The following is a 22879-nucleotide window of genomic DNA, read 5'->3' as shown; positions in this document are numbered from 1 at the left end:
CTGAAGTAAGCGGGGCGGGTGTGTGCCTTTCATTGTTCCGCAGGAAGTCCAGGGCCAGCTTACAGAAGCCTTCCTGGCTGGCTGTGCTCGGCCCAGGCTAGCACTTACATTAACAAAATGCTCTAAGATGACCTCCGCAGGGCTCAAGTGACTCCCAAAGATGACAGTAAGGGCACCTGAGTAGCGAGTTCTGACGGTTTTCAAAGCGCCAGGCCTGTCCCCACCCTCCCCCGCCCCCGCGGGGCAGAGGAGGGTTGGCCCTCGTCTGGCCTCAGATGCGCTTCCCAAAGGGTCCAGGCTCCCGTCCCCAGAGTCTGTCACCCCAGGGGGAGGAGAAATCGGGGGAGGGGCCAGGCAACGTGGGGCTCCGCCCCGGGTGGGGCGGGGCCGGGCGGGGCCAGGAGGCTCCCTCGGGGTTCCCGTGGGCGCGCACTTCAGCCACCGCGGCGCGATGGAGGCGCCGGCGGAGCTGCTGGCCGCGCTACCTGCGCTGGCCACCGTGCTGGCGCTGCTGCTCGCCTGGCTGCTGGTGCGGCGCGCACAGGCCGCGAGCTCGGACCCCGCCGGCGCGTCCCCGGAGCCTGCGCCCCGGGCCGAGGCCAGCGGGACCTCCGCGCCGTGCAGCCTGGGGGCGGCCCCGGAGCCGGCGGCCGCGCCCGAGGAGCCGGGGGAGCCTACGGGGCCGGCAGAGGCAGAGGAGCAGGCCGCCGAGGCGAAGCAGGTACGAACCTGGCCCGCCAGGAACCCCTCCTCACCCCGGCCCGGTTCCTTCCCCGGTTCCCACCACCTCTGCCGCCCCTCACGGAGCTGGGACCCAGGCCCCCATCCTCGGGCGGGGCACCCCCAGGGAGGCCGGAGCCCGTGTTCGGTCGGAAGGGAGGGTGGGCGAGCAAACTCACGGTCCTGCCCCAGAAAAGTGTGGCCCCGAGACGAACGAGCCTGTCGGAGTTGTTTCGTGGTTTTGCTTGTTTTCCTCTCTCTGTGCGGCGTCTCCGAGCCCGGAGCCCCGCGCCCGGCCCCCAGCTCCCCGGCTCGCTCGCTGCTCCGCCGCAGCGTCACTCCCGGGCGCACGCCCTACCCTCCCGCCCACGGGTCCCCAGTCCACGTGCAAGTGGCTCATTTCGAGGCGCGCGTAGAGTTGTCTTGCCCGTGAAACACTACTACTTAGAAAAGGGAAGGGGAGCTGCCTTTTCTTTGTGGGCCGATGCGAATGCCGGACTCCAGAGTCAGTGATGTCACGGCGCGTGGGGGTGGGACCGAGCGACCAGGCACCGGACGGTCGCAGCCGTGCTTACTGTCGTTTGCGAACGGCACCTGCGCCCCGGCCGGTCTCTGCTGGGGAGGCAGATCCATCCGCCCAGCCAGTGCGGAGCGCAGAAGCCGGGTGACGCTCCCGCGGCCCAGCTGAGCGCCCTACACCGCCCCCCACCCCCACCCCCAGTCCGGGGGCCGCCCAAGCCCAATCCGGCCGCATCCTTCAGCTCCGTCCCGCCTGTCTTGCTTCGGGGCCCCCGCAGAGGTGTCTGGTAACTCGCCTGCATTCACCACCCCGCCGGCCCACACACTTGCCCAGGCCTCTCTCTAGGCTGGAAACCTGCTCGCCAGGCGCCGTCCCAGCATTTCGGCCCCCGTGGGCCCTCCAGGCCACCGCCGCCTCAGCGAAAGGTCCCAGCGTTGATGAGAACGCCTGGTCCTCTCTCCCGAGCTCCTGCTCGTGGGAGGATGGCCAGGGCGGTAGGAACCAGGAGCGAGCGGCTTTGGTGCGTTGCCAGCGCTGAGTTTTGCTGGACACAATGGCTCCCACTGGAGAGAGCCCGTGGGGGAAGGAGGAGGCGGCAGCCAGGCCGGGCAGAAGCGTCCCCCTTTGCAGAGCGAGTCTACCAGACGCCCTCAGAGCAGGCGCTCTGCTCGACAAGCCGGTGACTAATTGTGTCAGTGGAGCCGGTTCCAACCAGCCAGAGCGGGGCCGCTGTGCTCAGCCCAGGACAGACAGTGGTTCCGGCTCACCAGGGGCTGGCACTCTCCAAGGGAAACTGAGGCCCCGCTGGTGGCTGGCGGTGGCAGGTGGGGTCTGCTCCCAGGTTCAGGGTCCCTGCCCGAGCTCCGGCCCCTCGGGAACGGGGAGGGCAGGCCGCTCTCTGGCTGCAGCTGGCTCCCCACCGGCCCCGCTCCTACGGTTTGCAGAGCGGCCCTTCGTGGCCCAGTGGCGGCTTCCAGAAGGAAGTTTAGAACTGCGGCGGGTTCGCGCTGCTGTTCCAGTGGCTGCCCGACTCTGTGGAGGAAGATGCGAGTCCTGGTCCTAGGGGGCAGGGGGCACCTTACCGAGGGCACCGGCCGTTTCCCCACCCAGAGGGCTTGCCCTTCCCTTCTGGGATCGGGTCCCGGCCCTTCCCGAGCTGTCCAGCGCCCCGTAACGCTGACTGGCAACCATCAACCGAGCATACGGGCCTGGACTCTGGTGCTGGGGACACAGCCACTGCCTCCCCACGCCCCTGCCCTCCCGCGGTGGGGTTAGCCCTGGAGGTCGCTGCTAAGAAATTGTCTGGAAATGCACAAGCGCAGGTCCCAGTGCAGTCTTCTGATCACCAAACACCAGGGGAAGCACCCCTGGGGGGAATAACTCATAACTCGGATCAGGGGAAGCAGGGGCGAGGCCAGCAGGGCGGCAGCGGGGAGGAGGGAGCAGGGAGTGAGACGTCCCTGTTCCCTGAGAGCAGCACTTGACTCCAGCACTTAACCCGCCTCTCCCCTCCCCCCGCTTTTCCATCAACTGCATCCCTCCTGATCCCAGCCGGCTCCCTCCCCGCCAGCCCCCCGGAGCCTGGGGCAGCTGCTGCCACAACTCAGCAAAGCTGATTACGGAGAAGGATCTGGAGCCCAGAGCAGCAGCCTGCTGCCATGGCGGCTGCGGGTCGCTGGAAAGCGTGTCCCTGGTGCTGGGGGCCCCCCCGAGGGCTGGGACACCGAGTCCGGGCTGAGGCCACCCTGGCAGGGAGCCAGGCCCGGGCAGGGAGGCCGAGCGAGGGCAGAGCCCGAGTGTTTGAGCCCGTTCCTTTCCGTCCCCCCTGGGGCTGGTGTGAGGTGGGCACCAGAGGGCGTGCACGCTGCGGGTGCACCCCCGCCTCACCAAGAACCGCGGCCCCAGCGAAGGCCGGGAGGCAGTGAGTGCTCTTCGTGCCGACGCATCGGCTGGGATTTTCGGGGTTGCCGGCCTTCTCACCCAGCGGCGGCTCGGGTTCTAGTAGGGCTGTGTCTGAGGGCTCCCGCGCAGCGGCCAAGGGCGGAGGGTCAAGTGGCATTCAAGCAGTGCTGGAGTTGCATCACTGCGTCTGTGCCAGAACCCGGACGTCGTGACCCTCAGGTGCCGGCTGCACGCAGACCCTGAGCGGGGACTTCCGGCAAAGCAGCCGGCCCGTGTCGCCGGACAAGAGAGGCAGGAGACTCTTCCAGCTTCAAGGAGACTCCCCAGAGACAGGACAGACGAATGCAGTGCCCGGTCTTTGGTGGGCTTGCGGACTGGGGTGGGGGCGGGGCGCTCCGAGAACGTTTGGGAGATGACGGGGACATTTTTCAAATGAATGGTCCGTGAGATCATGTTATTGTGTCAGTGCCGGTCTCTGGAGCTGCGGTTGCACAGAAGAATGTCCTTGCTCTCGGGAAGAGTCGGGAGTGGCAGGCCCCGGTCCCCACAGTCGCACACGAGTGTGGGGGTGTGTGGAGAGCACACAGGGACGGGGACGTGTTCACGACCGGTGACGCTGGGTGGCTGGGCGACGGGTGTGAGTGTTCATGGTGTCGTCCGTGCCTCCCACCGTCCCTGCAGGCTTGGGGTTCTCACAGCACCGAGTTGGACAGAAGGAAACCAGTGGGGGGGTCTCCCAGGGAAGGGCTTGGTGTTTGGACGCCCCACGGCCGTCCGTCCGCTCGGGCGCACAGCCTCCTTGGCCCTGCCGTGCGGCGGGCCCTGGCTGGCCTTTGCCAAGGTGCAGAGCCCCTAGCCTTCCCAGAATGAGCAAGAAGCAGCAGCCTCCCTGCCCGCCGTCAGCCCTGACCTTGGTGCCCCAGCATGGGGCCCCACTCGGTGCGCTCCTGATGGAGCGGAAGCCAGGGCGTGGAGGCCCAGTTGGCACCGCCGCCGCTCGCGCCGCTGCGGGGTCTTGTCTGAGGTGGCTCGGGCTGCCCTGACAACATGTCCCGGGCTGGGCAGCTGAAACCGCAGGCGTGTCTTTCCCAGTTCTGGGCGCCAGGAGTTCGGAGTCAAAGCGCGGGCAGACCCGGCCCCTGGTGGGGGCTCTCTTCCTGGCTCCCGGACAGCTGCCTCCCTTCTCTAAGGGTCCTGACCCCTCACGGGGGCCGCCCTCCTGACTCGCTGAACCCTAACGTCCTCCCGAGGGCCCCCTCTACACACCCACACACCGCCACTCTGGGGTGCACAGGAGTGAACCCTGGGGGACACAGACACTCGGCCTGTAGCAGGCCTTGAGGTTCTCCAGGAGGAAGACTGGAGATGGCCCACAGGCCCACTAGTTAGGACGGTGGGTTCATCAGCAGGCTGGTAGAAATAAGTGAGGGGACAAACAGCACACGGGACAGTCACCATGCGGCCCCAGTGCCTCCGATGGCGTGCATCATGAACATAAGGTGCCGCGGGGGCTGTGGACAGAGGTCAGTGCTCGGTAGTGCGGTGTGGGGGGGGGTGTCTTTTGTGAAGCTGTTTAAGCTCAGAGTGTAACCCGTTTCCGTGGGGGAGGGAGGCCGGGGGCTTTCCTAGTGGCTGAGCTTTGTTCTTTCTTCCAGAGAGAACACTTAGCTGTCAGTCGGAATTTTCTACCCAGAGAGAAGTAATGAATTTTTAAAGACCATCTCTTGGGGGGGAGAAAAAGCTGCCCAGCTCTGGAGAGTTAGAGCTAGAATGTGGCGCTCAGCCCCTTTCAGACGGACTCCGTCTGGTACCCCTGCTCTCCCCCACAGTGCTGCAGCGGGGGGGGGGGGGGGCGAGGCCGGCGCTCCCACCCTCAGGCCTCCTTCCAGGGAACGGCCACGGCCGGGTGTCCGGAGCATTTCCGGAACAGCCTGGGGCCGCCCACACTCCTTTGAGGACCGAGGAATCGGGGCGGGGGGTTCTGATCTGCAGGAGACCCCTCGCCCTCCCCTGAGGGGCACTGTCCCCAACAGAGCGCCTGCTCTGGGGTGGCCGGGGCGGCGGGGGCGCGGACGGATGCCCAGTGGGATGGGACAGCCCAAGGGAAGCCCGGCGCAAGGACCCCGGGAACGGGCTTATCCAACGTTTGGCCCAGAACGTGCACTGATAAGGGTCAGGGGGAGGGCGGACCACTGCCGTGGGCTGTGCACGGAGCCTCTGATGCCCTCTGACCCTCTTGGTGGGAATGGCGTCAAAACCCGTTCGTCCCACGGGACTGAAAGACTCTGTGACCTCGGAGGCCCCGCCCAGGTGCGGGCAGGTGGGGGCCCGCAGGTGAACGGGAAGGACAGAAGCCGTGCGGAGGGAGGCCCTGGTCCCCAGGACTGCCCAAGGTGCCGCCTGCCTTCCCACCCCACGCACACCCAGCCACCAGCAGAGACGGACGGCCGTCACCGAGTCTGGAAGCGGGGGGGACTTGGAAGGCTGGGAGTATGGGCACTGGACGTGGCCGCCATCACTGGGAGGTCTCGAGCAGGAAAAGCCTCCGAAAGTTGGCACCTTCAGGGGGTCCCCTGAGGAGGTGGCCTGGAGGAGAGTGGGCGCGGGACCCAGGGCCGTGTGGAGGCCCTGAGTGCCGGCGGCCGGTGGCCGGTGGCCGGGGTGTGAGTGAGCGGGCGCCTCCCGGGGACCTCCCGAGGGCGGGGGAGCGGGGCGGCGGGAACGGAGAGGAAACGTCGGGCTTCGGCCCGCCTTCCTGGGCTGCGGCCAAGTGTCCAGGAAGCTGTGGCCGCAGAAGAGCTGCCAAGGCGAGGGAGCCAGCCTGGGGCAAGGGGACGTCGGGTCCCTCGTCACCAGGGACGTGCTTTCCGGCCGCCAATGTGGATTCAGGGGGCCGGCCGGGGCGTCCTCAGCCTGGGGCCGTCCTTTGGAGCCTGTGGCGGCCGAGCTGGCGAGACGGTCTGTGTGCAGGGGCCTGCCGTGACCTCCGCCAGCACCCTCTCTGCCAGCCCTGTGCCCAGCCGACGCTCCCCTCCGAGTGCGCGAGGTGAACGCCCCGGTCGCCTGATGGGACCCTTCTGGAAGGAGGGGGCACGGTCAGGCCGGTCAGCCGTGGGGGCTGGGACCCCTGCCCCTCGCTGGTCTCGGGGCCCATCTGGGACCCTCAAGAGACAGGGGTTGGACCCCTCCCGGGCTGCCGGGCAGTGCGGGTACTGCGTGCAGACCCTCCAAAGCTCCCTGTGATCTCTGCCCCGGCCTGCGCCAGGGGAGGGGGGGCAGGCGGGCAGGCATTCCCACGGGAGTTGGTCCGGCCTCCCGCCCCGCCTGCCCGGTGGAGGTGTGTGCCTCTAAAATCACCCCAGATTAACCACGGGGGGCGGGGGGGTCACAGAGGCGACAGCTCAGGGGGCTGGTCCCAGGGTCCCTGCAGTCCTGTTTGCAGGGCCCCAGGGCAGAGCCAGCTCCTCAGCGGGCGGGCAGGCAGGCAGACCGGTATCTGCATCTCTCTCCGTCCCCCTCCGGCCTCCCCTCTCTCTGCTTCAGTCTGCGGTCAGCGCTGGGGCAGCCAGGGCGGCCATACATGGCAACGCGCTGCCTGCAGGGTGTGTGCTGGGCTCTCAGTGGCTCCCGAAAGCCTCCCTCGGAGTCCCTGTGTGCCCTGCAGCCACCTGCCTGTCCCCTGCCACCCCTCCCCTCTTGGTCTCTGAGGGACCCAGCTGGCACTCCCCACTGGGGCCACAGGCTCCAACAGGCACGGTCTGCAAGGCGGGGCCTCTGTGCGGACAGTCCTCGCCCCCCGTGCAGCGTGCTGTGCACCTCACGAGGTCGCACGTTAGTGTGTTACCTAAAGTGACACCTGCACCAGGATCTGTAACGCACTATCTACCCTACCGTGCACACCACACTATGTATCTTGAATGTAACTCCGGGACAGGGGTGCCCTCAAAGTCTCGGTGCGGTTTTAATGACTCAAGAAGTGTAAATGCTACAAACCTACACAACACATCCGTTGAATATTTACTTATCTTAATGCCTTTTATACTTAGTTTCCTGGCATTTGAAAGCCCGGTTTTTCATTTCGGTTCTCTGTGTGTGCCGGAATCCGGCCGGGTGGCGGGGAGGGAAGCCTCGCCCAGGGGTGCCGGGGGCATCCGGGCGCCCTCCCGGAGGTCGCCATGCCCACACCGTCACACGTGCCTCCAGGCCCCGTGAGGCAGAAACCACAAAGGCAGTCTCTTCGGCCGCTGACCAGCTCCAGCCCGTGACTGTGATTTCGGAGTCCGAAAGCCAACCAAAGCAGTGGGCAGCACCGGCTGGTGGTCTCGCGTGAATCTGAGTAAGAGACATCAGTATACTGAAAACATAAATAACCTTCCGTATGCCATTTTTTGGTGTGTTTGCAGCATCTGTGCCTCTGAAGTTATCAAAGTTTAAAACCGCACTAAGATGGGCTGTGCGTTTTAAAAAATAACGGTGGCAATTGCCAGATGGCTTTCGTGACCCACCGCACGGGTCACGGCCCGTTAGAAAGCGCCACACTGCAAGAGTCGGTGAGAAATCCAGACGCAGGCCGGCCGCCCCCAGGAGGGTGCGGTCAGGCCCGCTGAGCCCTGTCCCTCGGGGACCGCCGGGTCTGCCGTGGCCTTTGGACCATCTGTGAGTGTGTCTTTCCCGCTGGACCGCGGTTCCTTCGGGACAGAGACTGTGCTGGGTGGTGGTGTGATTTTTCCTCTTCATCTTCACGCCCCTCGAACATCGCTGGGGAACTGACCTCCCCTCTAGTCTCGGTACCTAGCTACTTCCCGGGGCCCAGCCCTGGGTGGGCTAATGGCCGTCTGTCTCTTTCTTTACTTAAAATAAAGAAAAATAGATACTAGCCCAGTCTCAACTGTGCAGAGACCACGTGTAGCATTTTAAAAACATGTAAAGGGCAGTTCGTGCACGTTTATAAAACCCAATCACACTGAAACGTGTGAGGTGAGAGGTAAGGCTGCCCCCCGCCGCCCCGTCCCCGGGGGCAACCGCTGCCCGTGCGGAAACCGTTCTCTCTGCACGGGGAGCACGGTGTGCGCCCCGCCTTCACGGCGACGCCGGAGACTGCCTGCCCCCGCCGGGCTGCTGCTTGCTGCCTCCTCGGGGTCTGCCCCGGGGCTCGCTGCTCCACAGCGGCACATCCGGCTGCCTCCTCGTGAGTGCTCGGCGCTGCGTGGTCTGCACCCAGCAGGACATCTAACCGGCCAGTGTTCTGGCGAACGTATCGCCCGAACATACTTGACGGTCACACACTTGGCCCTTCAGGAAGGCATAGGGTGGTTTCCAATTCTCCGCCGCGCGCAGTCAGAGTCACTGCGCGAGGCCCGGGGAGGTGGGTTTCCGGTCCAGCGCACGCCTGGACCTCCCCTGCGACACCCCCGGGGACGGGCAAAGTCCGAGGGGCCCCTGGGCCGGTGCTGCAGTGAGGGCAGCGTCACCGCCCGTGCGGACACGGCGCCTTGGCGCAGGGGAGAAGGGCCCATGCAGCTGCTCTGCTGCCGCCGCCGCCTCCCAGCCCCGCTCGCTCGGTCTCCCTGGGTGCCCGCCTGCCGCGCGGGGCCGGACCCCCAGCACCGGAGCCCCGAAAGCCTGGCGCTGGGCCTCTCGGCCGCGCGGCCCTCTCCTCGAGGGGCAGCCCGTCCGCGCTCGTCCCCCCTTAAACCACCTGCAGGCGCTTCCTTCCCGCTGGGCTTCTCGGTCCCGGCTCCTCGGTGGTCGGTCCCCTCGCCGCCACGCGCTCCCACCCCGCGTGGCTGGAGCAGCTGGCACTGCGCCCCCCCGACATTCCTGCCAGCTGGAGTCCCTCCTTCCTTCCCCGAGGCCGTGCTGGGTGGCCCCGGCAGCGTCCTGCACGTCACGTCGCGCGGTGCGGTGCGTGGGCGAGGGCCGGGCGGGGGGAGGCCGGGCTGCGGTTCCGGGAGGACACTCGGGGACAGGAGCCGGGAACGGTGCTGGGGGGGGGCGGAGGCGGATGGAGCCCGCGACCACGAGTGCAGCTTCTCCGTGGGGCCCGGCCCGCGCTCCCCGCTGTCGTGGGGGCGTGGGAGTCCACAGCCCACTTATCAGAGTGGCGTTCCGATACTCTGACCGGCACCCGGCCGGAAAAGGGCCTGAGGCACAAGGACAAACACACTGTTCCCGGCCTGGGGTCCCCTCTCCCTCATCCTGGCCAAACGGTGTCTGCGCTGACATCACGGTGGCCACAGCTGCTGCCCGTGGCCCCCGTCCGTCCTCCCGGGCCTGCTCACGGTCAGGCTGGCCCTTGGTGGTCCCTCCCCCGCCCCGACATTCTGCCCACCACTGACTGGCCCACCTCACCAGGGTGGTCACTCGCTTCTGGTCCCCCTGCTGCTGCGGGACATCCCCCCTGCGAGGGGACCCAGGGGTCAGGGGTCGGGGGTCGGGGAGGAAACGGCCTGCACTCCGGGCACTGACCCGGGCTCCTTGTCTCGCAGGAGGAGGGGCGGCGGCAGCAGGAGCACGAGCAGCAGCAGCAGCAGCAGGAGCAGGAGCAGGAGCAGGACCCAGCCGAGCAGGACCCAGCCGGGCCCGAGGAGGAGGAGGAAGGTGAGTGGGCCCTGCCTCCAGGCCACACCCCTCCGCCCCTCCCCGGCGCCCTCTGTCAGGCCACGAATGCTGGGCTGCCCTGTGGGCCTTTGGGGCCGGTCCCCTGCCGAGGGTCTGAGTGGCAGTGGGTGGGCGGGTGGGGAGAGAATAAGGGAGAAGGGCTGAGACCCTCGCCGACCCCGCCTTCTGCACACACCTCCCCACCCACCTCCTTGGCTCTCTCAGCCTCCGCCTCTGCGCCTGTAAAACACGGCCTGGGTCCAAACACAGGTGGCCCATCCCGAGGATGAACCGAGCACCGAGCACCCCGCCCCCCCGGCCTGCCTCCTGAGCAGCCTCTCAGCCCCCTCCTCGGGGCTGCTGCCCCTGCTCTCTGCGGAGGAAAGGCCCCGGGGGAGGGGGCGCCCGACTCCTGAGCAGCCGCACTCACCCGCCAGGCCTCCCGGGCCATCAGCGGCCAGGAGACGGGACAGGGAGTGACCAGGAACGGTGAGGAAACTGGCCCGGCTCAACACTGACCGGCTCAAAACCCCACTGAGTGGAAGGCCCTGTTTCCCCTGGGCACCCACCCCCCAGGGGCCCGTCCCTGGACAGCGCAAGAACCCAGCACGGGTGGGCTTCTGCCGCATCCGTCATGTTTCTGTTCTCTTTTAAAAAAACCTGAGGCAAAAACAGCAAAATGTCACCATTTGTTACATGTATACGGCAAGTACGTGGAGGACTTACTGCAGTACTCTTGTGTGTGTCTGAAACATTTCATAATGTTCAAAGAGCAAGGCTGGCGCTGTGTCTTTAAGCCGACTGCTGGCAGGAGCCGTGGAAAGAGAGGGCTGCAGGAATGCGGCCGCCAAGGCCAGTGTGGGCGGGGGTGGGGGCCGAAGCTTCCCCCTGGAGGCCCAGCAGGGCTGGGCTGTGGGCTCTGTCAACACAGCCTCAGAGGCCAAGGGAGGGCAGGCGGCTGCGGGGGGTGCGGGTGAGGCGGACATCGGCCCCTTCTGCCGGCTCCCCCTCCAAGCTGTCGGTCCCCCGGACCGTCTGCAGAAACTGTGCCCCCGCGTCTGTCTCTGCCACGTCGGCGCACCCTGTCAGTGACTTGGGGACTCGGGCAGCAAAAGCTGAGGCTGCTGCTGGAGGCCCCTGGGCCGGGGGTCTGCAGACCACTCTCCAGAGCTCCAGCCCCGCCCTGGGCCTCCCTCCTTCCCTGACTGCTGCCCTGGAACCCCCCACCCCAGCCACCCCCCGTGGGCCCTGACTCGGAGAGGGAGGGGAGGTTGGGGGCCCCAGCTGGCAGAAGAAAACACGAGCAGATTGCCAGGCCCTCCGCCGTGAGCGGCTCGGCCCCGGGCAAGTGGGTCTGTGTGCCCTAAGCACGCGCTGGGCTCACGCAAGAGGCAGGGGGACGCCTGCCCTCCCTGGGGGCTGTACGCAGAGCCCTCCTGGTCTGGCACAACTGGGAATGTCTGGGTGTCGCTTGGTACACGCGTGTGATCATGTGAAAGCCGTGTCACGTCTCCCTGGCTTGGAAAGTGTAAAATGAATCATAGGTGCCCCATAAATTGAAACCTGGCTGGCAGCATTTTGGACGTTTTATTTCTCCAAAACAGCAACACACTGACCTCGACAGGGAGGTGAACTGCCTTTCTTTGTTGCCTCTCGCTGAGGTCAGGGCCGAGCACCAGCGGCCGGCTCGGTCTGAGTCTGCGGCTCGGTGGGACCGACTCCGAAGGCCCGGGCCCCTGGAGCGGTGGCCCTGAGTCACCCAGCAGAGTCCCCAGGCCCCGGACGCCGTCTGTCCGCACCCGGTGCTGCGGGGTCACCCAGCAGAGTCCCCAGGCCCCGGACGCCGTCTGTCCACACCCGGTGCTGCAGGAGGCTCCTGCTTCTGAGGCCCCAGGAGGAACGGTGCTCCCGGGGCCCCCCCAGAGCTCAGCCTGGAGGGGAGAGCTGGCCAGTGGGAGCGGGGGTCTCCGGTAAGCAGGGAGCGAGTCCCGTCTCACCCGGAGGAAGGCCATGCCCTCCTGTCCCTGGCTCCGCGCCACCCAGGCTTCCTCGCTGTGCCGGCTCCATGAAGCCCTCCCCAGCCCCCCCGCCCCTCCCCCCGCCGTGAGCTCGGCGTTTGCGCCCCTCCCCTCCGCTCGCTGTGCCGCGCACTGCCGCAGCCCCAACACCTCGAACGGCGCGCACGACACATCCCTGGGGGACGCAGGCCAGTTAGCCCCCGTGCAGGAAGAGTCACGGCTCCGGAACAAGAGGCCCCCCCGGGCGGTGGGGTGCGGGGTGAGGAGCCCCTGGGCCGCGTGTGGGCCAGGGCCAGCCTCCCCCCAGGCAGGGCGGCGTTGGCAAGAGGAAGCCAGCCCCACGGCACGAGGACTGGGCTCTCGGTCTGCGTCCAGAGCCTCCTGGGTGTGGCCGAGGGAAAGCCAGGGCCTGAGAGGCCAAGGCCTCTCGCTCCCCCACCGCGGGGCCCCCTCGGCCTCTCTGGTCACGTGGGACGGGCGGCAGCCGAAGGTCCGGGGGGCCCGGCGGGCAGGACGCGCAGGTGTCCGAGACTCCCGACACGGGAGTGGGAGCGGGCGGGCCCTCTAGAACGGGACTGAGAAAGAACGCACCGTGTGGGAGGGTGACTGGCTGCTGGTCTCTGCGTCCCCCTCACTCAGTTCTTTCTGCCTTAATGGAAATGAGGAAAGATGGGCCATTCGGCATCTGTCCTGGAGCTGGCCAGAGGCCAGGCACCCTGCACCCGCCAGGCCGAAGGACCCCTCAAGGCCACTCCTCCCCAAACAGCTTCTCTCCACATGGAAGCTGGTCTCTTCTCTTCTGCCCTCGCCGCCCTCGGCTGCGGGTGCCGCCTGCATCCGGCCCGTGTGCCCAGCGCCGGCCTTCGCTCCACCTCCTGTTCCCCTGCTTTCCTGCTTCCCCCGTCCGAACCCCCTGCCACCCCCCCCACCCGCCCCCCAGGCCTCGAGGGCCGCCCTTCTGAGCTCTCAAAGGCAGCTGTGGCGTGGAGAGAATGAGCCTGGCTGGCAGGACACCGCTGGACTGCTGGGCACGGGCCCCACGTCCGTGAGACTGGAGGAGCGCAGCGGGAGAGGCGGGGGGTCCAGCGCCTTAGCATGGCCTGCTTCCCCGAGACAGGCTCCCTCCGTCCGCGGTGATGAGCACAGCAGCCAGGGGCCTCCCAATGAGGCGAGACAGGCCGTGCAGGCAGCGGCCTGGTGAGGAGGGGCGGCCGGCCAGCCGGCTCTCCGGACGGCTCGGCCGGCCCCGGAGGGAAGCGTGTGGGGCAGGAGCCGCATTATTCTGGGCGTGGGCGCTCGTTTCCCTCTGGCTGTCTCAGCAGGACGTCTCGGGGAGGGCTGGGGGGGCGGGCCCACGGGGTGCGGGTGAGGGCGAGAGCCCTGTCCTGGGCCGAGGCTGCCCCCGGGCTGGCGCTGGCTGATGGCGCCCTCTGCCTCTCTTCGAAGGGGGGGCTCTCTGGCCGGGACGGTCCTTCAGAACTAACAAAGGGGGGAACGGGGCTCAACCTGCAGGAGGGACCCGGCACCTGACCCTCTGCCGGCCCTCACCCGGCCCCTGCCCACAGGAGGAGAGGCCTTCTCCTTCAAGTACAGCCCCGGGAAGCTGCGGGGGAGCCAGTACAAGAGGATGATGACCCAGGAGGAGTTGGAGGAGGAGCAGAGGTAGGCACCACCCCCCCCTCGGTCGGTTCCCCAGGGCCGCTCGGCTCTCTGCCGGGAGCCCCGCTGCCTCCCCTGCGCCCGCGGTTCGGGGGCGGGGAGGAGCCCTGCCCCTGCGGGCTGCACGGCCCCGACCGTTTCCATGTTCATCCCAGGGCGTCGCTCCCCCCCCCCCCCCCGCACTATTCACGCGGGGGCTCCATTTCCCCCTGGGGACTTCCCCTCGGGGCACTCGGGGAGCCGGTGCCAAGCCTGTGACCTGCACTCCCACCCTGCCCCCCCGGCCCCCCCAGAAAGAGAAAAGAGGCAAGATGCCGGGGAAGGGCCTGGAGCAGACCCGGCTGCCCGCTTACACGCTGAGGTCATGACAACACCAGCGTATCGCTCGGGGTGGGACATGCTTCCTCATGCCCACCCGTGGGGCGGCCGCCCCCGCCCCTCCCGCCCCGGAGCCCGCGGTCACGTCCTGTCCATCCCACTCCGCACAGCTCGGAGGCGGCTGTGGCTGCTGCTGCGCAGCTTCTTGTTTTAGAGTCAGGCTGTCCCCCTCCCCCAGCCAGCACCCGCTGCACGCCACGGGCACCCTCCGCATTCCCACCCAGGCCATCCCGCCAGAGGCTAAGCAGCCCTGGAAGCAGCCGGACAGCTCGGGCAGGCCACAGGAGAGCCTGGGTCTCTCAACAACTGTGACCCCAGCTGTCCCCACACTTGGGGGGTGGCCTAGGGCCCAGAGCCCCTTGGTTCCATCGGGGGTCTAACTGGCTGCTGTGCCTCTTCTGTCTGGCCACCCGCAGAGGCCTGGGCGACCGCCCCCACCTACCCCCATTCCCCCCCACTCCTTGGCACCCGGAGAGGGACGCGGAGAGTGCTATTCAGGCCCGGCCACCTCCCACTGCCCTCCCCAGCCCCCCAGTACCCGCCAGCGGTCAGAAGCCGCTCTGTCTGCGAGAACCCCTATGTCCCCACCGGTAGTGGTCCCCCGCTCTTCCTGGCTCGGAGGCTGTCCGCCCGGGGAGAGGGGCGGCAGTGCCACCCCAGCGGAGGACGGCCCTGGGCGGGGGAAGGTGGCCCAGGGAGCACCCACTCCTCCCTGCAATGACGCTGCCGCGGTGTGACCTGGTGTGCTGCCTTTATATTTCAGGATTGAGCTGACCTCTGACCTCACTTCCCTGTAGCAAGTTCCTTAGGTCCTGAGCCACAAACACTCTTGCAAATCCTTTTGGTAAGGAGACTGACTTCCTAGACTAGTGGTGCTTCCCTCATCCTGTCTGTGAGCGTATCCCCAACACAACTGCTGTGGGCAAACCTCCCCTCCTCCATCTCCTTCACAACCAGTGAACACGCACATTGCTGTGCACCCAGAGCCACATTCTTCTTGGGTGCAGGGATCACCTGGTGAACAGGCCCCCCCTTCCTGATGCCACCAGGTTCCTAGAGGCAAATGGACCTAATGGGCTAGCTGGTGGGGGCTAGCGCCCTCTTGTGGGGATCACACGGGACTGCAGCACATGCAGGATGTCACGCCACAGCTTCAGTTCTACTCTAAGGAGGTGACACAGCTTGTAGAACAGTGCAAGGCAGAAGGAACCCTGTGCCCCAAGATGCCGGACAGGCAGGTCCTCACGACCAGAGCGAGAGGGGGCTGACCTCAGCCCTGTTCTTGTGCGTCTGGGACGGGACCACGGCCGGGCCCCCTTTCCTGCGGCCTGCGGAGGCTCTCGCACTGCGGTGGCCTGAGCGGATGAGCTGCAGCAGAGACCCCGTGGCCCAGAAAGCCTCAGAGAGCCAGCTCCGTACAGGGAAGGGTGCAGCCCCCGGGTGGAGGATCGAGAGGGGATGGCACACCGTGGGCCCTCAAAGGTCCCGGGGACGCAGGCTGCGGCCTTTGGTCTGTGTGCACCGCGTGCACCGGCGGGACCGTCAGAACAGGAGGGACCAGGCCGGGGACCGGACGCCAGGCCTCGGCGTGGGGGGCGCCAGGCTGTCAGGCTACGATGTCACTGGGTTCAGAGCCGGGGCCTCGGGCACGCGGAGGGCAAGTCCCTTCTCTGCTACGTCCAGACAGGGTGCTCGCCACCCCCCCAACACACACAGGCTGCACAGGCTGCGGGGTCGCTGGTGCACCCTGAGCTGAGGAGGAGGGACAGGCAGACTCTGCGGCCCTTGAACCCAGTTCCTCACAGGCAGGGGCTGGAGTCCACATTCATTCTCACCGCTGCCCCGCCAAGCATGCTCCCTGCGGCTGTCCGACATGCCTGCCTGTGACGTCTGCTCGCTCCCCCTGCCCTGCATGTGGTCAGCACGCGCGGCCCTCAGGGGCCCCCTTGCTCCCCGCCCCCCCTCCCAAACCACTCCTGTTCCTGGCATGGCGACGCTTGGGTTGCAGAGGCCGGCGAGCCTGGCTCTGACTTCCACCTACAGCACGGCAGCTCTGGCGGGGCCTGGGGCTGCTCGCAGGTGCGAGACGGCGTGACCGGCTGGCCCAGAGACCCGCCCCGAAAGCACCGGTGCGGAACACTGCGTGCGCACCGCCGTCCGGCCGCGGGCACCACGAGCCGGTGAAGCGTGTGCACTCCTCTTCACCGGACGGATTCTCACGGCCGGGCTCTGCCTGTTCCCGATCCCTTCCCCGGCCTTCAGGGCCCCAGCCAAGTTGCAAGCCAGAGACCCAGCAAACACGGGCAGCGCCCAGCTGTAACTCACTGACTCCGCCAACACAGTGTCTAGAGCCTGACGTGTTTGTGGTCACGCGACCCAGCCCTCCCCAGAGGCCTCCGTGGACAAGTTTTCAGGGAACGGGCCTAAGAAGCGGGACTGAAAGCGGGAGACCCCACATTTGCGCCTCTGCGTGTCTAACTCAGTACCCCCACCCTAGGGACGGCTCACAGCGCTGACTCCTCCGCCCGAGGCGCAGCGTGGATGAGGGTCTGTAAGTCCAGAGGCCGCTGCTGCCTAAGAAAGACCTGCTTTGCCACCGTCCGCCCCCTCCTCCTGGCTCTCTGGGGCGCGGGGCTCACGGGCCACCTCGGCATTGCCCCGCCTGGCTTCTCTGGGAGGCGCCCCGCCCAGCCTGAGGACAGCTAGGACAGTGGGCTTGCAGGCTGGTGGCTGTGCCCCGGCCCCCAGCAAGACGTCCCCGCACCCCAGAGCTAGCGAAGCTGGTAGGCCTGGCCGGCTCCTAGGCTGGCAGGAGAGGGGTGGAGCGCCACCATCCAGGCCGCTCACTGCACGCCACCCGCTCTCCCCCGCACTGGTTCAGAGGAACGACGCAACCCTGGCTGTACCCCAGGCTGGCTCTGATAGATGAGGACCCGGGACCCCAGCACCCGCTCCATTCTGAAGGTCCACGGGACTGACGGACAGGCTTCCAGTGGACGGGGTTTTGTATGGCACAGTGGGCAAGGGTGAGAAGGGGCAGAGAAACCCTGGCTGTGGGATGGTCCCCTAACATCTGCTGCCTGACGTGGCCCCAAATGATCCGCCGGTGTCCGTTTCTAAAAACACGTGCTGACTCTGACCTCCAGAAGAGGGCGCCAGAGGGACAAAATTGAATCCCTGCGTTCTCTCTGGGTTTCTGGGGGATTTTTTTTTTTTAGAAAAAGCGGGGTCCCCCCAAAGCGGGGACCTGGACTGTAGGAGCATGAGTCCCAAGCTGCTAGTGTCCCCAAAGGGGGCAAAACCCAGGCAGCAGGAATAGGAAATAATCTAGAGTGGGAAGCCCGTCCCAGCACAGCCACAAGGCCGAAGTGCCCGGTGCGTGGCCTGCCTGACTACCTCAGTGTAGGCCCTGCCCCAGCTCCCCACATGCCACGCAGACGTGGGACGGGGCCGCAGGCTGCTGAGCTCCCGTGCGGGGTCCCCTGGGGGGGGCCCACTGCCGCTTAGCGGCACAGACCGTCCTGCTGAAGGTGACGAGGGGTGAAGCAGCCCTCCAGTGTGGGGAAGCCAGCGCCCCGCCGGCTTCTGCAATTCCAACCCCTCCCCTTCCTCACCCACTGCCCCTCCACGGCTCTCACAGGGCGCGGCGAGTCGGATCAGTGACCTTCTCTCCCTGTTTCTCTCTGCAGAACTGAAGAGTGACGAAGTTGCCCCTAGCGCCCTCCTACAGGCTTTTCCACTTGGCGCCCTAAAGGCCTGAGAGATAAGACGTACCCCCCAGAGGGCAGCCTTGCAGGCTCCCAGGCGCCCCGTGCCCGCACAGTGCCGGCACGCGGACGCTCGGACAGGACGCCCCCCTCAGCCGACGGCCCGGGGGACGCCTCTGCGCCCCTGCTGTCGGGGCGTTCCTCCTTGTCAGGTGGCTGGCTTCATTACACCGAAGGGTTTTAAGGGTCTGTTCTCACTCCCTGCCCCCACACACCCTGCACACCTGGGAACGCCACGGGCGCGCCAACTCCGTCATTTTTAAATCCGGAGAGTTTTATCCCGGCCCTTGCGCTTTTTCCTTCCCTGAAGCCCAACCCGGAAAGGCTCTGAGATGCGGGGGACAGAGGGGACCGAGCAGGGCCACCGCCCTCCCCTGCCTGGCGCAGCCGCTGCCGACTGAGCGGCCGAGAACCAGGGCCGGCCCCGATGCACGGCTGCCCGTCTTTTCCCGTCCGGGGCGGCGCGCAGCAGCCCTCCGGGCGCTCCCAGGCCTCCTCACCGATCCGCGTCCTGCCCGTTCAGCCAGACCGCCCGAAGCGGCAGTAACGGTGTTCGCTTACACTGGATGACTCAGTGGTGTGTCTCCCTAGAAACTTTCCGAGATGAGTTAGAGCCTAACCAGATCCTTAGATCAGCCCCAGATTCCTCTCCTGGAATTTTTGTATATGACAATATTTATACGATGCCAAACTAGTCCGCAGCTTTTAGATATGTTGGTTAAAACATTTTTTAAAGCAATAAGTTTATAGAAAAAAAAGTTTCCATTTAACGGAAGGCCGGGAGATGTCCAGTGCCAACCCACAGGGTGTGCGGCCTTCTCCTCCGGGCCTGACACCTCAGGGGCCGTGGGCAGAACGGGCGACGAGCCGCCGCCACGCAGCGCCACGTGAGGAGGTGTGTGGGGGGCACACACGCCCCACGCAGCAACGGCAGTGTCCTTGTCCAGGCTGGGCTCTTACTGACGCAGTCAGCAGGTGGCTCCCTCCAGTCTGATTTGTCTGGGAACTTCTGGGACGCAGGCGCCAAGGCTCACCCACGCCGATGGCGTGGATCCGCGTTTTCAGCCTTTGTTCGGTCCAATAAACTCTGAGTAGACGGTCCTGATTATTGTGTGCTTTTTTTAGTTTTGCTTTGTTTTTTCAAAAACCTGTGAACCCCTTAAAATTTGAGCTTCCTTTCATGTTGATGCCTGGCCCTCTCCAGCAGAGCCAGAAGTCCCGTGTCCACCCTGTTAAGAACACGCAAGTGTCCCAGCCACCGGAGACACAGGAGAGAATCTGCACCCACTGGGGTGGGGGGGCGCCCACGCGTACCTCTGGACTGTGCGAGTCCACCCAAGGGGCTGAGCAACACCCTCTCAACTCCCAGCACTGTCCCCTGTTCAGACAGCGGGGTGCTTATCACAGGCCCTTTCTCCCCCAGAAAGAAAGGACGTTCCCAGGGCGACGAGACAGGCCGGCATTTGGGACTTCAGTACTTCAGGTTGTAGATGCCACTGTAGTCGGAAAACCAACGGCCGGGTGGGGGCCCTGGGGTTCTCGCAGCAGGGGTGTGTTAGGACAGTGCCAAAGCCTGCTCTGCGGGACGCGCTGTGACCGCAGCTGGCCCGGCTGCAGGGAGGGGCCTGGGGGTCCCACCCTGCCGTTGGGCTGACATCCCCTGACGGTGGCCGGCGCAGAAGCCCGAAGCCAGAACAGTGAGCCGGGGCCAGCACGCAGTGCCAGGTGGCAGCCTGGCAAACCGTCCCCTGGCTTCTGCTGCAGCCTCACCCCGCCCCTTCGAGTTTGCACGGCGGGGCGCAGCCCCGCGCTGGCCAGGTGGCACGGCCGAGCCTCAGAAACATAAAGCTCACCTCCGGCCATGCCCGGCCCCTGGAAGGGCGGCAGGGGCCCTGGCGGCCACATGGCGTCTTTGTGCCCATTAGGAAAAGGTGCCCCTTCCTCGGGCAGTGGGACCCCACACCCAAGCCTCGCCCCTTGGCCAAGCACATCTGTGAGTGCCCCTATTTCCCAGCCCATGATGTTTTTTCTTCCTCTACTTTGGGCTCATTTCTCTAAACTAAGACTGTGTCTAACACGTTTTCGCACAGAATCCCCAGCCACTCGGTGGGGCCCACCCTGTCCCCCCTCCCCTCTGTGAGACGTGCGGTCAACAGTAAAAGGGGTCACGGGGAACTGAACACAGAGAACCTGAGCAGGAACTGGGGGTCCCTAAGTCTCCAGGGTAACCCCAGCACTGAGGACCCCAGTGTTCAGAACCAGCTCCCGTGTTCCCAGCGGGTTTTGTCTGACTTTGGTTCTCTTCCTGTTCTAGAGAGCGGATGCAGCGACACAGGAGAGGGGCGGCCCGACCCCCTGGGGACGCGCTGGGTCTCTCCCTCTCTCCCTGCCTTGGGTCAGGAGCAGCTTCTTCCTCTGTTTCCTTTCTTCCTGGCAGAGTGCAGAAAGAGCAGCTGGCGGCCATCTTCAAGCTCATGGAGGACAACAAGGAGACGTTCGGCGAGATGTCGGCCGGCGACGTGCAGGAGCAGCTCAGGCTCTACGACATGTAGGCCGCCGCCCAGTGGGATGCCCGTGACCGCGGCACCGTGACCCCGCCCTGACCCATGACCCCAGCCTGTTACTTTCGGACTTCCGTAGGCTTCCTGTGTCTTGTGCCCACAGACGTAGAGGTGCATGGCAGACAGGTGTGCCACATGACACTCTCATTCTGCCTTAGAAGGACTTCCGGAAGGTTCTGTGACTGCATGGAAGCAAGCAGCAGGGGAGCACTCTGAGCAGAAAGGCTAACTCAGTCTCCCCCTCCACCCTGGAGCAAAACAGCCGTATCCGAGCTAAGCCCTCCAGGAGCTTCTCCCCTGTAGGCACGAGACTCCTCCGCGTGTATGTAATCAGGCTCCTCTGAGTGCTCACGGCGCACGGGTGCGGTGCCTGCCTTAACGGAGACTGGGTCCTCCAGCGAAGGCGGGCACGCGTGCGGGGGCGGGGGACCGCCCCGGGCAGCAGTCCAGAGAACGCCGACCCGGCCTCACGGGACAGTGTCCGGGACAGGGCGCGAGCGCGGCGCGTTCCTGCGAGTCGCCGAGCACGTGCGCGGGGCGACGGCAACGCCAGGGGTTACCCGGTGCGGCTGGAGCCTGGTTTCCGTCACCCCGCTGGCGGGAAGTTCATAGCCAACTGAGTGAGGGAGGGCCCACGAAGTTCTTATATTTTTTATTTGCTGGAGTAAAACTAAAACAGCCCTGACTGGTGTGGCTCAGTGGGCTGGGCGTCATCCTGCAGAGCAAAAGGCCGCCGGTTCAATTCCCGGTCAGGGCACGTGCCCCGGCTGCGGGCCAGGGCCCCAGAGGGGGGCGTGAGAGAGGCAGCCCATCGACGTTTCTCTCCCTGCTTTCCCCCTCCCTTTCCCTCTCTATAAAAATAAGTAAATAAAATCTTTAAAAAACACAAAGGACCTAAATCAACACATAGAATTAAGTGAAGCCACGGCATCTGACACACCTCAAGTGACAGCGGAGGGAACGGTGGCCCTCCTTCCGCGAACCCCCCCGCCCCGCCCGTGCTGGCTGTAGTTCTCCCGGGGCCCCTCCCCCCTCCCCCCGGCGCTGTGATTCCCCCGCCGCTTCCCGGACGATCTGCGCGGCAGGAGGGGCTGCTGTGTCTGTTGTAGCCGAATGTCAGTGCTTTTTACTTCTTTCAAATTTTATTTGTATTTTTTTCGGCATGCTTTTTAAAACTTGTATGATTAGAGAAATGTCTGCTCTCTTTCTGGGGTCTCGGGGACCCCTGCGTGGTTTCACCTCCCTGTCCCCTGGAGGCACGCACTGGCCAGGCCCCCAGGCCGCGCACGGCAGCACTGGCACCATGCTCCCCCCACCTCTCCCAGTCCTTTTCTGTCTACCAGACTCTCCTTGCTGGAGACTGTCCAGACCGCACACCCCCCCACCGCCGCCCCGCGCTAGGTCCCTGAGGGGTCCACGGCGGAGAGGCTGCAGGCCCGGGAGGGCCAGGCCCAGGGTGCGAAGCTCTCAGCGCCACCTTCCTCGCCGTGCGGGCTCCCGTCACGGACCACCTCTCCTCGCGGTTGCAGGATGGCCGTAGGAGTCCAGGTGTCACGTCCAGAGGCAGCCAAAGGGTCACCACCTCTTGCTTGTGTCTCCAGGACTGGGGGAACGGGTCCTCCCCTCAGGTGCCAGCTGGCCAGAAGACGTCACGTGTCCGCGCTTCAGCAGGGGACTGGCACAGACCACCGTGGCTGGCTGAGATGCCTGGGGAAGCGGCCAGGTCCCCTGAACACATGGCCACTCAGAGGAGGGGCAACTGGATCCCACTGGGCTCTGTGAGGGAGGGACAGGGGGTGGCACTGGGTAGACACCAGGACCGCTGTCACCTGCCAGGGACTTGGAAGCCGGTGACTGAAGTACCTGGGACACGCGACACTCCCCAGGGGCCGCTGGAGCTTCCAGGAAGCCCCGCTGGCCCCTGAGACTGCTGGGGGCCCTGACGCCATCTCAGATAAGCACCCTCTCCTGTTTACACCGTTCCCGTCACCTCATCGGCCTCACTGGGACACCCTTGAGTCCACCTGCGGCCAGAGAGTCCCCTTACAACCCATCTCAAACAGACACCCGTACGTCGCCCCTGGTACCGGTGTTGCCACTGGTGGGGGAAATCCAAGCACCTTCGGAAACAATGCACCTGCTGATTCAGACCCGTTCTTACGGGTTTCCTGGAGTTTATAGCAAGAACGTTAACTCCTTAACTCGCAACCTGAGACAACGCCCCGCCCTGCAACCTGAAACTGGGGCGAAACACCCTGTTTGTTCACAGGTGCCGAGAAGAAGACAATTCGATTGCGTTAGGGCCTCTAAATCCAAACGGTCCCGGAGAAAGAGCGAGTGGGCGGGACGGGGAGAGGAAGGAGAAGTCAGACTTCCACAAGGCAGGCTACCGCCACTGTGGCCCTACCATGAGCAGGGCTAGGGCCACAGGGGCCGACAGAGGCCAATCAGGATGAACTGGCCAGGTTTGCAGGTTCAGAGACGTCAGGGCGCAGTCTCCACCAGCACTGAGCACCACGTGAGAGCCTCGGAGTTCCCGCCCACCCCCCACCCCGTCCAATCACTGCCCTTCCCGGGAGCCCTACTCCGGAGGTGCCCACACAAATGGCAGCAACTTGTCACCCATCACACACCCGCAGTGGGTTACAAACCACAGCCACGGACGGTCCATTTCTGTCTACCAAACTCTCCTTGCCAGAGATCTTTCAGGGCCTCCTCCTTCCCCGCAGGCGTCTGTAACTGCATCACCTGGAC

The 22879-nt window shown here is 65.7% G+C and overlaps 2 protein-coding genes across 9 annotated transcripts in view; one reads left to right on the top strand and one right to left on the bottom strand.

Moving 5' to 3' along the window:
- The window catches only part of METTL23 (methyltransferase like 23), a 40058-nt gene that overhangs the window by 15333 nt on the left and 1846 nt on the right, over positions 1-22879 (bottom strand). The window lies entirely within an intron of this gene.
- MXRA7 (matrix remodeling associated 7) lies at positions 425-20884 on the top strand. 6 transcript variants are annotated; one of them, XM_045835799.1, is made up of 5 exons: positions 8589-9046; positions 9631-9742; positions 13326-13422; positions 14561-14641; positions 20002-20124. In XM_045835799.1, exons 1-4 carry the CDS (start codon positions 8657-8659, stop codon positions 14592-14594), a joined length of 633 nt encoding a protein of 210 aa, XP_045691755.1. In that variant the 5' UTR covers positions 8589-8656; the 3' UTR covers positions 14595-14641; positions 20002-20124. The 6 variants fall into 6 exon arrangements, with proteins under 6 accessions (XP_045691758.1, XP_045691755.1, XP_045691754.1 ...); XM_045835798.1 differs by lacking the exon at positions 20002-20124 and adding an exon at positions 17487-18669; XM_045835802.1 differs by lacking the exons at positions 8589-9046; positions 14561-14641 and adding an exon at positions 425-721 and having other exon boundaries at positions 20002-20884.

The sequence above is a fragment of the Phyllostomus hastatus genome, unplaced genomic scaffold, assembly GCF_019186645.2.
Source record: "Phyllostomus hastatus isolate PE091 unplaced genomic scaffold, TTU_PhHast_1.1 phas_contig_210, whole genome shotgun sequence".
Classification (NCBI taxonomy): Eukaryota; Metazoa; Chordata; class Mammalia; order Chiroptera; family Phyllostomidae; genus Phyllostomus; species Phyllostomus hastatus.
This window is presented reverse-complemented; position numbering and strand designations above follow the sequence as displayed.

What these genes read in the sequence shown, in the direction of transcription:
- MXRA7 (XM_045835797.1), top strand. Translation starts at nt 8,657, where the DNA reads ATGCAGCTGCTCTGCTGCCGCCGCCGCCTCCCAGCCCCGCTCGCTCGG. An exon ending in GCCCGAGGAGGAGGAGGAAG is followed by an intron (nt 9,743 to 13,325) that starts GTGAGTGGGCCC and finishes CCCTGCCCACAG; the next exon opens with GAGGAGAGGCCTTCTCCTTC. An exon ending in GAGTTGGAGGAGGAGCAGAG is followed by an intron (nt 13,423 to 20,001) that starts GTAGGCACCACC and finishes TCTTCCTGGCAG; the next exon opens with AGTGCAGAAAGAGCAGCTGG.